The sequence below is a fragment of the Sinohyriopsis cumingii genome, chromosome 2, assembly GCF_028554795.1.
Source record: "Sinohyriopsis cumingii isolate HCF-2022 chromosome 2, ASM2855479v2, whole genome shotgun sequence".
In the NCBI taxonomy this organism is placed as follows: domain Eukaryota; kingdom Metazoa; phylum Mollusca; class Bivalvia; order Unionida; family Unionidae; genus Sinohyriopsis; species Sinohyriopsis cumingii.
The window spans coordinates 142,459,441-142,475,974 of NC_142962.1; the positions used below are offsets into that span (position 1 = coordinate 142,459,441).

The 16,534-nt window shown below is 33.4% G+C and overlaps 1 protein-coding gene across 7 annotated transcripts in view; it reads left to right on the plus strand.

Moving 5' to 3' along the window:
• Window positions 1-16,109, plus strand: part of LOC149805977 (monocyte to macrophage differentiation factor 2-like) — a 62,327-nt gene extending 46,218 nt beyond the window's left edge. For 4 of the 7 annotated variants that reach the window (XM_089950774.1, XM_089950778.1, XM_089950776.1 and 1 more), the window contains 3 exons: window positions 1,164-1,265; window positions 6,335-6,404; window positions 13,103-16,109. In XM_089950774.1, the coding sequence (XP_089806900.1) occupies window positions 1,164-1,265; window positions 6,335-6,404; window positions 13,103-13,357 (427 nt within the window). In that variant the 3' untranslated portion in view covers window positions 13,358-16,109. Of the gene's footprint in view, window positions 1-1,163; window positions 1,266-6,334; window positions 6,405-7,508; window positions 7,613-12,322; window positions 12,505-13,102 lie in introns of those variants that run through there. The other 3 variants (XR_016419835.1, XM_089950779.1, XM_089950777.1) reach the window with 3 other exon arrangements.
• Window positions 16,110-16,534: the final 425 nt, after the last annotated feature.

A 16,534-nucleotide genomic window follows, 5' to 3' on the forward strand; every position in this document is an offset into this window, starting at 1 on the left:
ACCTTAAACAAAAAAAATGTGCAAACTAATTTCTTTGAATAGTTTTTGCCGTGTTCTTTTGTATGGTATACCACTTTGTAGTTTGTTACTGTGGTCGAGTGAATAAAGTGTGATACCACGTCATTTTTTCATTTAATTTCTTATCAGATTAATTAGGATCAATTACCAAACTTCCGTTATTAATGACAGGACCATAATTTGCGCTGTTAAGTGAAATGCACAAAATCGGATGGATTCTTGTTATAGAAATGCACCTTTCCGAGGCAGAAATTGATTTCATCTTCTCATGCTAATATTTTATGACAGTGTTTACAATGGCCACTGCTTTGATTCTACAGAACATCTGCCAAGTCAAGTCTTTATTAGGGAATGGCATAAACAAACGCTGACTATTGATAACCGAAACTTACTTGACCATCATCTGGCTAGTGGACTACCGCTAATTTCGAGCCCTGTAGTACCATACAAGGCACAGTGTGCTTGTATTGCTACATTGTTACATTCACAATACAATGCAGTATCACACCAGATGCAGTGTCCTTGTACTGTATAGTTTCATTATTACATTCACTAATATAATGCAGTACCATACCAGATAAAATGTTGACATTTCTATCACTTGTGCTGTATAGTAACATTGTTGCATTGTTACATTCAATAATACATTGTAGTACTGAACCAGATACAGTGTAGATGCTTCCATGCTTTGTACTGTATAGTTACATTGTTATATTGTTACATTCAGTGATACAGTATAGTACCAACCTAATACAATGTAGATGTTTCAATCACTTGTACTGTATGGTTAATTGTTACATTAACTAATACAATGTAGATGTTTCCATCATGTGTACTGTACAGTTACATTGCTACATTCATTAATACAGTGTAGTACCATACAAGATAACAATGTTGATGTTTCCATCACATGTAGTGATTAATTTCAGTATTTTAACACAAACTGATTCTATTGATCCTGTGTGTGTCTGTCCCAAAAAAAATTAATAACTTGTTTCCATCTTGGCATCATATAAATAAAATTTTCTTGTACCTTATACATCCTTTGAAGCATATATTACTAACAAATTCTTCTGTTTGTTAAGAGAAATAGTATGCTACAAGTTATCATAAGCTTTTAGCATGGTGTTCAACATATTTTTCAGGTTGATGCTGAAAGATTTTGGTGGTACAGAAATCACATCCATGTGGATTGTGTGGACAATGGCTGTTCTAGGAATCCTTTATCAGTATATCTTCCATGAGCAGTAAGTCACTCTCATATTGTTATTCAGAGCATACTTCCTTACCCCACTTTTGACAAGTTTCTTGCAGTTTTATTAGGCAGAGGGTGTCAGATTGAGACAGGGTTGCAGTTGGTGGGAAAACCATACGCAACCAATGGAAGAATACTTTGTCATGTAACACATGATGTTCTTGTTTTCCTGAAGCTGCTCATTTGTTTATGTCAGTGATGCCTCAGTAAGAGAATGTCATGAAAATGATGTCAAATGAGTTGTTTGTGTCATCAGTGGAATAAATTAATTGCATGATATCTAAATGACTAGGTATGGAATGAATCTAAGTTGAAAACCTACTTGGGATTGGCACAAGTGCCTGACTTCATTAAGTTTCCTTCTGACTTGGTATCTTTTCATACTGGGTCACTAGCAAACCATGTCACTGATATTCTAGATACACTGCTTATCATTGAGGAGGAAGGAAAAGTCGTTTCTACATAATCATTGAGGAGCAAGAGTTGGGACCCTAGTATACCTTCTGTATTTGTGAATTTGTATAGTGCATCAACTGTATTTGTTTGCATGTAGTATATATTAGCAGCACATCTATTATCTACCTGAAGGTTGATAAATCAAGATGTACAATGTAAATTTGCTATCCCGGTGGCACTTGTCATGATTCTGTTCCAAATAATAACATTTATTTATCTTAGAGAGGAGTATTAGAACAAACGCAAACAAACTCCCTCTCCAAAACTTGCTCTTGTGTGGTTAAATTTCTTTGTATTGTAGTGTATGTCTTGTTGCACATATAGAGCCATACCTTGTAATGTAGTGTATATCTTGCTTCATGTGTAGATCTATACTTTGTAATGTAGTGTATATCTTGCTTCATTTGTAAATCCATACTTTGTATTATTATATGCTCTTTTTTTTCCCCGTTAACTTTACATTGTCAGAATCGTTCAGTATTCCCCAATACTTAACGCGCGCAACAATACACATATAGCATTCATGTGAATAAAGGAACTACTTTCTATTGTAAACAAACAATGACGCAGACACCAGCACTTTTGATTTGTTAACAAATCACATATACTCGCGTAAGAGGCTCTTTATGTTGTGGTTGTTTAAATTTGTTTCTGAATGAACTAAAACATGTTTCATGGACTGCAATAAAACCAAACTATTTTGGCACATTCCGTGTTGATACAATGTTACGGATTTAGGCTAGCTACATTATATAAAAGACCGAAGATTATGTCCTTACAAATAACATACAAGTGACAAGGCATATACTGTCTTCTTTATCTGGTGATAAGAATGGCAAAATAAAATATACTTACAGTTTTACATCCTGAATTTCCTCAAAATGTTTTTTCTTAATTCTGCAAACCGAATTACATGAGCCATGTCCTAGGTTTTCAATCTGGATTACACATTTTGAAATTGTGCTGTAATTTCGATGATAAGTGCAATTGCATCCTCCTTACTGCACTCAAAATAAAATAAGCATTAAATTCCATTGCGTCTTTTTGATAATTGCAATTGAAAGACTTCATATTTTTCCCACGTTATGATTTCAAACATTCAGTGACAGAAACATAAACATTTGCAGATGTAAATACGCTTCTCCTGCGTCACTTCAATCCGATGTCTTTCATGTATAATTTGCACAGATGAATCCAGTCCAAAATCACAAACTTTCATCAAATTGAAACAAAATACCAAAATATATTAATTCCAGATCAAATGGAAAAGTTGTTGCAATGCGCATTCATTCACAATATGACTGCAAATTTTAATTTTAACTCGACACGCCATTTTCTTTCAAAAGTTATGTTGAGCATGCGACTAAGTTCAGATTTATCTGGGCGGAGTTATGTGCGCATTAATAATAATGTCATTGTGTAATGACAAATCTGCGCTTGTGTATTTAGTTTGGAATGTGGCATTCATTCATTTACATTGTTTCTTGTAGTGTATTTTGTTTATATAATTAAACCTTAGGTAGAATAAAAAAATGAGCATATAATAAAAAGGTTACTGCATTTGTATGGGAAAATATGAACTCGTTTTGTCGGAAGGATATACTGCACTCACAAGTTTGTGCAGTATTCCATGCCAAAACTCGTTCATATTTTCCCATAAAAATGCAGTAACCTATAAATATTGTGTACTTCTTGCTTCATGTGTAGATCCATACTTTGTAATGTATTTTATATCTTGCTTCATGTGTAGATCCATACCTTGTAATGTAGTGTATATCTTCCTTCATGTGTAGATCCATACTTTGTAATGTTGTATATATCTTGCTTCATGTGTAGATCCATACTTTGTAATGTAGTGTATATCTTGCTTCATGTGTAGATCCATACTTTGTAATATTGTGTATATCTTGCTTCATGTGTGATCCATACTTTGTAATGTAGTGTATATCTTGCTTCATGTGTAGATCCATACCTTGTAATGTAGTGTATATCTTGCTTCATGTGTAGATCCATACCTTGTCATGTAGTGTATATCTTGCTTCATGTGTAGATCCATACCTTGTAATGTAGTGTACATCTTGCTTCATGTGTAGATCCATACTTTGTAATGTAGTGTATATCTTGCTTCATGTGTAGATCCATACTTTGTAATATTGTGTATATCTTGCTTCATGTGTGATCCATACTTTGTAATGTAGTGTATATCTTGCTTCATGTGTAGATCCATACCTTGTAATGTAGTGTATATCTTGCTTCATGTGTAGATCCATACCTTGTCATGTAGTGTATATCTTGCTTCATGTGTAGATCCATACCTTGTAATGTAGTGTACATCTTGCTTCATGTGTAGATCCATACCTTGTCATGTAGTGTATATCTTCCTTCATGTGTAGATCCATACCTTGTAATGTAGTGTACATCTTGCTTCATGTGTAGATCCATACCTTGTAATGTAGTGTATATCTTTCTTCATGTGCAGATCCATACTTTGTAATGTAGTGTATATCTTACTTCATGTGTGATCTATACTTTGTAATGTAGTGTATATCTTGCTTCATGTGTAGATCCATACCTTGTAATGTAGTGTATATCTTGCTTCATGTGTAGATCCATACCTTGTCATGTAGTGTATATCTTGCTTCATGTGTAGATCCATACCTTGTAATGTAGTGTATATCTTGCTTCATGTGTAAATCCATACCTTGTAATGTAGTGTACATCTTGCTTCATGTGTAGATTCATACTTTGTAATGTAGTGTACATCTTGCTTCATGTGTAGATTCATACTTTGAAATGTAGTGCATATCTTGCTTCATGTGTAGATCCATACCTTGTAATGTAGTGTATATCTTGCTTCATGTGTAGATCCATACTTTGTAATGTAGTGTATATCTTGCTTCATGTGTAGATCCATACCTTGTAATGTAGTGTATATCTTGCTTCATGTGTAGATCCATACCTTGTAATGTAGTGTATATCTTGCTTCATGTGCAGATCCATACCTTGTCATGTAGTGTATATCTTGCTTCATGTGTAGATCCATACCTTGTAATGTAGTGTATATCTTGCTTCATGTGCAGATCCATACCTTGTCATGTAGTGTATATCTTGCTTCATGTGTAGATCCATACCTTGTAATGTAGTGTATATCTTGCTTCATGTGTAAATCCATACCTTGTAATGTAGTGTACATCTTGCTTCATGTTTAGATCCATACCTTGTAATGTAGTGTATACCTTGCTTCATGTGTAGATCCATACCTTGTAATGTAGTGTATATCTTGCTTCATGTGTAGATCCATACCTTGTAATATAGTGTATATCTTGCTTCATGTGTAGATCCATACCTTGTAATGTAGTGTATATCTTGCTTCATGTGTAGATCCATACCTTGTAATGTAGTGCATATCTTGCTTCATGTGTAGATCCATACTTTGTAATGTAGTGTATATCTTGCTTCATGTGTAGATCCATACTTTGTAATGTAGTGTACATCTTGCTTCATGTGTAGATCCATACCTTGTAATGTAGTGTACATCTTGCTTCATGTATAGATCCATACCTTGTAATGTAGTGTATATCTTCTTTCATGTGCAGATCCATACCTTGTAATGTAGTGTATATGTTGCTTCATGTGTAGATCCATACCTTGTAATGTAGTGTATATCTTGCTTCATGTGTAGATCCATACTTTGTAATGTGTATATCTTGCTTCATGTGTAGATCCATACCTTGTAATGTAGTGTACATCTTGCTTCATGTATAGATCCATACCTTGTAATGTAGTGTATATCTTGCTTCATGTGTAGATCCATACCTTGTAATGTAGTGCACTTCATGCTTCATGTGTAGATCCATACCTTGTAATGTAGTGTATATCTTGCTTCATGTGTAGATCCATACCTTGTAATGTAGTGTATATATCTTGCTTCATGTGTAGATCCATACCTTGTAATGTAGTGTATATCTTGCTTCATGTGTAGATCCATACCTTGTAATGTAGTGTATATCTTGCTTCATGTGTAGATCCATACCTTGTAATGTAGTGTACATCTTGCTTCATGTGTAGATCCATACCTTGTAATGTAGTGTATATCTTCCTTCATGTGTATATCCATAGTGAAAATCATTAATAGTGAATGGTCATGGGATGGGCATAGTAAAGGTCATTAATAGGGAAATATCATGAGATGAGCATAGTAAAAATCATTTATTTGGAAATGTCATGAGGTGGGCATAGTAAAAGTTATTAATAGGGAAAAGGGTATGAGATGGGCATATCATATGCCATTTGTGTTGCTCTTGTTTCCTCTGATATTGCTCAAAAAATGTTAATGACACAATGATTTTCTTGCAGTGAGTGTCTATGTATAATAACATAATCAGGATCTATGTCATTTGTTGTACTGAGTGGGTGGGTAGGTAATACCCACCCATTCAGGCAATTATCCATTTTTTAACTTACAGTGGACGCCAGGTGATGATATCTGTTCAGTAGGTGTCAGGTGATGACTATCCGTATGGTAGGTGTCAATAGATGAACATGAAGATATTACTTTCTGAATGTGAAGATTAATTTTTTTAATTTTTTTAATGTATTTTTTAGATACAAGTGGCTGGAGACGTTGTTTTACCTGATCATAGGTGTCTGCCCAGCATGGTGTGTAATGCATATGGTAAGCCTCTCATGTTCTCCCTCTCACATAGTGTATTTTTATCTGTTTTACCTTGCCAATAAACCAAAACTGCTCTTGTATGTGACAGATAAATTGTGTTCATGAGTATGGTAGGATGCATGTAATAATATTATATTCAAATATGAAAAATGGTAGAACCTGTATTAGAAGATAACCCTTTCTGCCAAAAAAGCATGGTCTCTCAAAAGATGTGAATTATAAGTAAAAGGTGAATATTTTTTTGTAATCTGTAGACAGACTTTCACTAATCAGGATTTGTTGAGTTGGAACCAGCACTACCTGATTCTAAAAGTCCTCTGTATTAATTGACCATCACAAGTCTACCATGAAACATTCAGAATTTTATTTTACTTTCTGTCTCTCTTTGTCGCTCTCTCTCTCTCTTTCTCGCATGCTCAAGCTCTAATTTGTAATGTACTTGCCTGCAGGCAACCCCAACAACTTTAGTGAGAGGCAGAAAGGGCTCATATTCCATTCATTATACTTTATATTCTGTAAGTTTTATACCCAGTGATCTCTCTGCAGTATGTTTATCAGCACTTTTAATTAATCTTATGCAACGCATTCTTCTGTTATATAAATAGGCCACAGTTTCTTTAATTTATTGCATATTTTTTCCATTGTGTATTCGGTGTCAGTTTCAGTCTTGCATTTTCTCATGCAGATGCAATAATGTAAATATTTTCTATTTAAAGCGAGTCTTAATAAATGTGGAGTAGATGTTTAGATATTAGCATACAAGTTACCAGTAACTTTTGATAGTAATATTTGTATGTATCCAAGATTTGCCAACTTTTATTTGCTATTCTAGCCTCTGACAGTTTGTGTACTGACCAACTCTAAACAATTGGCTAACAATATAACTCATGATATTTGTTTGGCAGGTGTATTTGGAAATATAGGGCATGCATGTCTAATGATTAACCACCAGGAGGATTTTGTTCAAATGATGATGTATGAAAAATATTGCACCCACAAAGCAGTGTTTATAATCAGTTGTTTATGTGACAATTGCAGGAGACCAAAACATATTTACTGCTTGGCAAACAATTATGTAATAAAAAAAAGTGTTCTTAATTGCAGAAGTCAGCTTTTCAGATATGCTGATGCATGTTGCTCATTTCTAGGTGACTAGATGATAGATGTTAAGTAAATGGACAAATGAAGTCCTCAGAAATCCTTCAGTTGTGAGTATAAATAAATTATTACAGGCAGTCTAGCTTTCATTATTGTTGATCTAATTGATGAAATAAGTTTGCTCTCTTATCCAGGCATAAAAAGTAAACTTGGTTAAGTTTATAGCTCTATTGAAGCTGTTTTAAAGTAAAATAAGCAGTATGATGCTATCAAATATGCAAGAAGGTTCCAATCCTTGCGAATTAATGAGTATCTCTGGCTTGAATATTGCTATTGGCTCTTTCATATTTCATTTCAAGGTCTTTTACCTAAACATTTCTCCATCTTAAAAATCTTGTTATTTCCAGACCCATTTCTCTAATCCATTTGTCTGCCTATAAACATGTACATGTCTGACTTTGCTCTTCTAACTATATGTGCATTCTAACCCATTCTCATCTACATATCTATCTACATGCATACTTATCGAGAACTTTAGTTATCAGCATATGGTTTTAAGGTGCCAGCATAGATAAAAGGAAAACAAAAGTTAAAAATAATTGTTATAATTTCTTAAAATACCCCACATTCTATTTTTTTATATGTTTAAATATTGTTTGTCGCAAGCTCAGATTTTCCCAAGGGCAAGTTCAATTTTCCAGTGGGCAACACAAATACCAACAATTTCCTTTTTTCAGGTGCAGGAAGGGGCAAATTATATTTAAAAAATTCAGAATATACTGCTGTAACCAGATTTCTGAAAACTTTAATGTTTGTTGTTTGGCCTGACCTAATTATCTATTTAATTGCAAGGAGATCAGGATTCACTTCTAGTTTTACATCCCAGATATAATTTCCACAATGAGAAACAGAGGTGTGAGGTACAAGGGAAGGCGAGGAAAGGATGTGCTTAAAAAAAGTAATAACAATTTGATACCTCTTGAAGATGGTACAAGTTGTAAATTGGTCTGACTACTCATTTGATCCAAAAGCCAGTAGGGTGGCTAGCAGGGAGACCTCACCAGCAGCGTGCAAGTCCAATAAAAATAAGATAGTGAGTCGCAGTAGAGACTAATGTGATTCGTATTTCATGCTTCACTAACTTGGGTTCCATTTTGTTTTAAGTTTATTTCTCAAGCACTGTTTGTCAATAAAATAGATGATTGTATGCGACTCTATTAGTACCACACTTGTTCAACAGAAGGTTACGGAGACCTAAGTTGCACATTTTACTGGCTTAGGTTAAGTTTTTGCATTTAGCTCCTAACTGCATCTGTATTTTGCATGTTATTTAATACTACCCTATCTGGCATTACGAAACTCATTGTGGGGATGCATCATGAGGACTACTCCTTCACTGCAAAACTAGATCATTTTGACCCATATTTTATGCTTCACTGACTTTTTGTGACAGTTTGTGTTTTGTGTTCATTTCTAAGGCTAGATTCATGATATTTATGAATGATGTGCACTATGACAAGAAAAGAAGCATACCACGACCTGTATTTCATCTTTAACTGGCTATGTTTGAGTTTTTGCATTTAGCTCATGACCACATGAATTTTTGGCATGCTAGCCAATTTAAAATCATGAAACTTGGTGAGAGATGCCATTTTATAAGTATTTTATCTTTATTGCAGAAAGAGGTCAAAGTCACCTGTATTTAATAATTCAGTGACTTTGTGTAAATTTTGCATTTAGTATTCATTTATAGGATGCTGTTCCAGCTAGAATCATGAAAGTTCATAATTGGTGCATCTGTGTTGGTACTTCACTCTTACAACCAAAGAAGATCACTGTGACTGTTTTATGCTGTATTAACATAGGTCAAGTATCTGTATTTAGTTCATGGCCTCATAAATCTGTGCATGATATATAAATCCTAGCTTATATGTAAATCTCTTTCTGAAAGTGCATTTGCAAGTAGGAATATGTTTATAAAGTGGTAAACTTTCCATATTAATAACTATTCATATATATATATATATATATATATATATATATATATATATATATATATATATATATATAGTCGTCAGTTACCCTGATTATGCTGTGTATTTTATATATGATTCAGTAAAGGAATTAGATCAGTGAACTTGTATTTCACGTAAAGCTTCGGCTGTTATTGCTAATTAAGGCAATTACTGATGCATGAACTACCATATATACTTGCTTGTTTGTCTAGTCAAACTGTAACCAATGAAGATCCTGAAGTGCCATAGCATGATGCATCTGCAGATCAGGGTCAATGTTATTTGTTGTACTGATTACTCCTAACAAACTGCATAGACTCAGATCTGCTGGCACATTATGCAATGGCATATCTGGGTCTGTGCAGTTTGCAGTTGGACTTGTCTTGTAAGCGAGTACAGATGGTATGAGTGTAATAGTAGTCACACTTGTTGTCATTCCAAGATTATTCAAAGTCTGTGACTTTCTCCCAGTAAAATCTGGATTTTAGGTGTGGATTATGATAATAGCATCTGAAGCAGATTTTGTTTACAATGATTTTTTTTAAAAGAAGAAATAATCTTGGTTTTATTAACTCATGTGGTACCTCTACTTTGATATGTATCAAAGAATATTATTTTTTATTGTTTTGTTTTGTATAGCTAGTCACAATGGCCATCACTTCATAGGTTAAGACCACTTTAGCCTAAACTTATTTTCTGCATAGCATATTTACCATATATATTGGGATATGATAAAATAATACATTTTTCAGGTTCCAGAACTTATGTAAAAAGAAATTTCCACCTAAATCATATGTCCCAAGACTTAGGAAACAAAATAAATTGTGTTCAGTTTGTGTACCCACCCACCCACACTGCATGTTACAATAAAATAGATAAATAAAACACTTATTTGATAATAACATGAAGAAAAAAAACATCGCACTGTTATCATTTGTCAGGTAACATGGCATTTGGGTTATTGACATGTATATAGAGAAAGGAATCCTGTTTGGTTGTCATCTAAGGTTGAATGTTTCCAGACTAAAAACTGGATTCAATAAAATCATGCAAGAATTGAAGAGAGAGAGAGAGAGAGATCAACCAATTGTTTGAAGACACCTGCTATTCACACATGAAAAGGCGTAAGGTACAAAATAACGAAGAGTGTATTATATCCAAGTTTAGAATATGACAAAATCTCACAAATAAAAATCATTATTAGAAAATACATTCAGTCTGAGTGCAAATGACAATGTTTCTTGCCTGCATGGGTTACAAAAGTACTATTAAAGCAAGTTATAGCTGTGTGTACTATTTACCCTGCAAACATCAATGCCCGTTTGTATAAATTATGATTTTAGATGGCAAGCAAACAAGAAACCTGGGTGTGGAATAAACACACCTGATGGTGAACAATAAACTCATTGTTTGAATTTACCAGTAGGATGTAAAATACAAAGATTTTTTATTACAAAGCAAGCTGACCATGGAAACAGATGTTGTATTCCTTTTAGTGTGGACATAAGTAACTGGTGCCTGCAGTTATTCCGGGTACGTGTAAGTCCAAGCTGCAGCCAGTAGATGTTGGTGTTATTAAACTGGTCAAGACCGACATGAGGAAAAGCTGGGCAAATTTTATTTGTAAAGTAGCAGAGGGTCTTACCAAGGAAAATGGCAATTCATCTCATAATAAGAGTGCAGACAAACAAATATTTGTGGATTGGATTGTGAAAGCAGTCAAATCGTTTTAGGATAAGCTGGATCTGATATGAAAATCATTTAAAGTATGTGGTATTAGCAATAACTTGATTGGATGTGAGGACAGTGTCATAAAAAATACTAAAAATGATGAAAATGGCATTGAGAGTGAAGAAGATGAGTTTGTCAGAGTTGATCCTGAGGAGTTTTAGTGGGCAATTAAGAATTTGGACATCTTAAAGGATTTAGATTAAATATAGAAGTGGCATTAAAGTTTGTTTAGCATAAGTTGGATTAAGTCAGATATCACTGCTGTGTAAATAAATGATTTTCGGTTTCAGAATTAGCACGTTTGTCTGTCACTCTCTACCATCACTATCCAGTAGCTCAGTAGCTTTCATAAATCTCTCTCTATATATTCATACATACTCTCTCTCTCTCTCTCTCTCTCTCTCTCTCTCATGACATATTTTATGTAAATGCTTATGGTTAATGTACCCATCTTGGTCATTGTACCATGTATATTGGCCTTATGACCTAATTGTAGCTACTGTAATATAGGCACTCATATCAGCTAAAAATAATTGCAGTGTATAGTTTCAGTTGTGCTTATCAAAAGTCATCTGGCCAAAATAACTCATGTAATGAGGAAAAATGGCAAATAAACCCAAAATTTCATCTGAAGCATAAATTAGAACAGAAAAAGTTTTGAACTCATTCTCGTATACACAAACAATTCATTCTTACCTCTTGTTCTTAAAAATTTGCAGTTAGGAAGGAAAGTGTAAACAACCAACAGTCACAGCAGATTTTTGTTTTAAAGTTTTCTTCAGTAAAATGTAAGTTTAAGTGCATTTTTATTCATGTAATTTTCTAATGATTTCACAGCTATCCAACAATTTAAAACTAAAAAAAACCACTTTATCCAAGAACATACAGTGCACAAAAAATTATTTTAAAAAATAACACAAATAATAAAATAATAATAAAAATAATACAAGTAAGCTGTCCCAATATATATGGTAATAATTCATGTTAACAGTGGCTGCTGGAGACTACTAAAAGTTTCACAGAGGCAAGCATTGTAATCATTATTTACATTCTAGTTCAATATTTTTGGCACAGGCTGACCCATCTGGAGTCTTTGAGTTGGCTCTTGGTGGCATGACATACATAGCAGGAGTCATTTTCTTCAAGTGTGATGGGATAATTCCATTTGCCCATGCCATCTGGCATTGCTTTGTAATGATGGGAGCCATGTTTCATTTCTATGCCATAAATACTTATCTTATAGGAGTCGAGCAAGTGTATGTATAACTGTATATTACTATTCTTTCCTTACCCATCCTTAAAATATATGTGTTCTGCATTACTGCCTAATTATAAATTCTCTGTCCCTCTATTATTTAGATATCAGTGTGAATGAAACAAGAATTCTAATTGGATTTCAGGAAAAGTTACTTTGCTGCTATTTATCAAAAACACATTTTGTAAAGTCAGGTTCACAGCATGTGCCTAGATTATCCCTGAGTTACTGCCCTTATTCCACATTGTTGTCATAATTTAGTTCTTATTACCAAATATAAGGTTCACAAGTTGATTTAATTACAAAAAAAATCTCTGATACTGTAGAACAAGAAAAGAAACTGCCAAAAAAGTGAACATAAGCACGTAATAAAACAAACTGAATATGTATAGTCAGGTATTAATAGAGAATTCTTTTTTGTTATCTTAGTAACAAGATTATTGGATTTTCAAGGGAAAATACAAAAGCTGAAAAAGAAGATACATTGTAGAAACTAACAGCCTTTATACTTTATATATATGTCAGTGATTTTAAACTTGTAATCTTGCAATGAAACTTCCCCACAACATAATTTTTGAAGTTATTTATTTCTTTTACAGAGAATCCAGTTTGGGTATACATGTATGATGACAAAGAGCTTAGATCAAGTAACGAGAAAGATCAAATTTGTATTGATACTTTTTGTCCCAATGTTTTGGCTACTTTGTGTTTCATATTTTTATTGTAGTATTATATTGTGCATCATGTTCTGTTATTTTTTACAAGTTTACATGGCATTACATGACTCAGACAATCCCAGCACTTTACATTATAACTGGGCCTATTCATTTATTTCATTTAAATTATTATTATAATCAGATCTCATTTTCATTCAGACAACAATTTTTCAGTAATTGAATATTTATTTTTTCACAATAATGACCATTTTCATTCTCACAGAATTTTGAGAAACATGGTAAATACTTGAAAATGCTTTGAACATTTTTTATTATGTTCAAATTGTATACCTTTTATGTGATAATTAATTTGCACTTGTAGCTTGCCATACTTAGTCTAATTTTGGCAGTGCTTAAAAACAACCAATCAAACTTAATGAAATCTTATTTAATTATATGCTTTCCCAAATTTGAAAATTTTTAATCTGATTTGAGCAAAATGCAAAAGTGGTTCCATTGGCATAATGCACTTGTCATATAGGTCAGTTAATAGCTTTTATCTATTATGAATTTATAGATTATTTTCATATCAATGATGTCATGAAAGGAAAAGTGTACCTAGATGATATCTGGGTGAACTGCAAATTCCAGAATGCATCATTTTGATAGTAGTGATAAAGTTGGTGAATATTTATGTCAACAGCATGGTTTATCTTTGGAAAGCGGTATTACAAACAAAACATTTTATGAATAACAGCTTAAAGAAAATCATTTAGATCAGAGGTGGGAAAACTTTCCAGTGCAAGTGCCGCTTACACAAATTTACACCTTGTCACGGGCCGCATAGTTCATTAAGTAAAATAATTAATATTTGAAATAGCAAAAACAAAAGGTTTTTCTAAATAACATCTAATTAATTTTCATTTGTTAATATGTTGTTAATATTTGAAAACTTAAAACTTAAACTTCAAAAGAAGCACATTTATTTGATAAACAGAGTAACATAAACAGAGTCAGAGTGAATGATGACTTGTTCCTAGGCCGCATGAAAGCCCTTGGCCGGCCGCCTGCGGCCAGCCGGTCATAGTTTGCCCACCCCTGATTTAGATTGTGTTTAAGCCACCATACTGTACCTCATGTTCATGGTAGATACTGGTGTGTGGAGGTTCTTCTGACATATGGCCATTTGCAAATCAGTTCATTGTGTACTTACTTTATCTTATCCTTTTTTTAAAGACACTGATATATGGTTGCCAAGTTACTGTGTATGATACCATTAGGTGCAGCAGATACTTCAATAACTTTTCTTCATCCTAGCCTGCATTTAGACTGACTGAAAACATGGCAGATGTGTGCTTTCCAAGTACTTTATAAATGGAAAGTAAACACACTCAAGAAGTGTCAAGTATTTGATTGTAACTGACATGTAGTAGGTAGGTACTCTTGATTATAGTTGACAGGAATAATTACAGTGGGTCCACTCCCCCATTACTTTTAAAACCTTAAAATGTGGATACATAAAAAAATTACTGCTTTATTGACTTATTATTTATGCTGTCAATAGCACAGTAATGTAACTGGTCCCCATTCTCCTAGTTTCTTGTAACTCAAAATTAGTCTATTGATCTCTGAATACTGAAACCTTCCCAGAGTGAGTGCTTCTAATTTTGAAGGGGGTGGGGGTGGAAATTAAGCCAATATGGGTGTCTCAGAATTTTAAATCAAAATATTATTGATACAGTGCTTGATATATATTTACTTCCTTGGAAACCAAGGATTGCCTGTGCCAACAGATATACCCTTGAGTATAGTTTAAACACCTAACAGTGTTGCAAAGCAAAACTTGCCAGATGGTATCTTTTGTCTCCAATAAGGAAAACAAATTGCAATTTGCAACATTGGCAAAGCCCAGTGCGATCCCTGAATAAACTTGTTATTTTTCATACTTTTAAGAAGCAAAATATAATTTCAGGAGCTACACCATGATCGTCTTGTATTAGAAATCATATGCAATCTCGTCTCCAAATGCCAATAATCTTTTTACATGTTTTTTTTCTCCTACTTTTAAAAAAGATTTTTTCTTCTTCATATTCTAGAAAAATATGTGTATATGAAATTTTGGGAGCCATGCCATGATTGTATTTTATCCAAATTCATGTTACAAGGAGCATAATCTAGTGGGGTCACAATGTGTGTGTGTGTATGTATGTATGTGTATGTTTTCACTACAAGATTTATTGTGTTATTTAGTTAAAAATCTTGTTATTGGTCCAATATGGATGGCCATAGTGACATGGGCTTTTCACTTAAAGACTTTTTATGATGTAGGCTCTAATAAAAAAATCTTGCACATCTGATTACAAATATATGTGTATTTTTATGAGAGAGTTTGAAGATCAGACCTAATTGACCCTGGAGTCAAATTAAAGTTATTTGCTTGCAAACAAATAATAACAATCAAGAAATAATTGTACATCACAAAAATATCAGCACTACAACTACTACTGCTACTACTATTACAAGTACTACTATTATTATTATTATTATTGTTATTATTTATTGTAAATTACATCACTTTGGTATCATTATCACAATTTATCAAGTCTCCTTGATTGTGTACTAACTTCTTGCTGTTCTGGCTGCATATCGGATTGAACTTCTCCTTAATGTAGGAGCCTGGAATGGCCTCTGAAATACTAACAAGTTTTAACCAGACTTCGTACTTACCGAATTTACTGCATATGTTGAGACAAAAAAAGATAATTATTTGTTTTAGTGTCCCAGAACTTATGATGATTTTTTTTAAACCTACATCATGTGTCCCAAGACTTAGGAATAGAAATAAATTGTGTTCATTTTGCCCCCTCCCCCCTGCAACCGGCTACACTGCATGTTACAGTAAAATAGATAAATAAAATGCTTATTTGATAATAAAATTTCAAGAAACTAACCTTGTACTCTTATCATTAATTCACTGTTTTGGTAACATTAGCATTTTATTAAAGGAAAAGTATATCCACAAACTCCATATAAGTAGCACATGCATCCACAGTGTTGTTGGTACGTGAGAAAGCCTGCCAGTAGCTTCTCATGGGTCGGTGGTTCTTCCGGGGTTTCCCAGGGTTCTTCCTCCACCAATTATACTGGCCGCCATGTATAGCCTATCTTGTGCTGAAAAATGGCATTAAACCCTACAACAACAACAACAAAAACATCCACAGTGTTATCACTTTTGTCAGACAACAGAACACATTGGTCATTGATGTGAATATTGAGAAATTAATTATGTTTGGTTGTCCTGAAAGGTTTGAATGTTATGAGAATAAAAACTGGATCATGCAAAATCACATACAAATGAGACAGAGTGAGAATTAT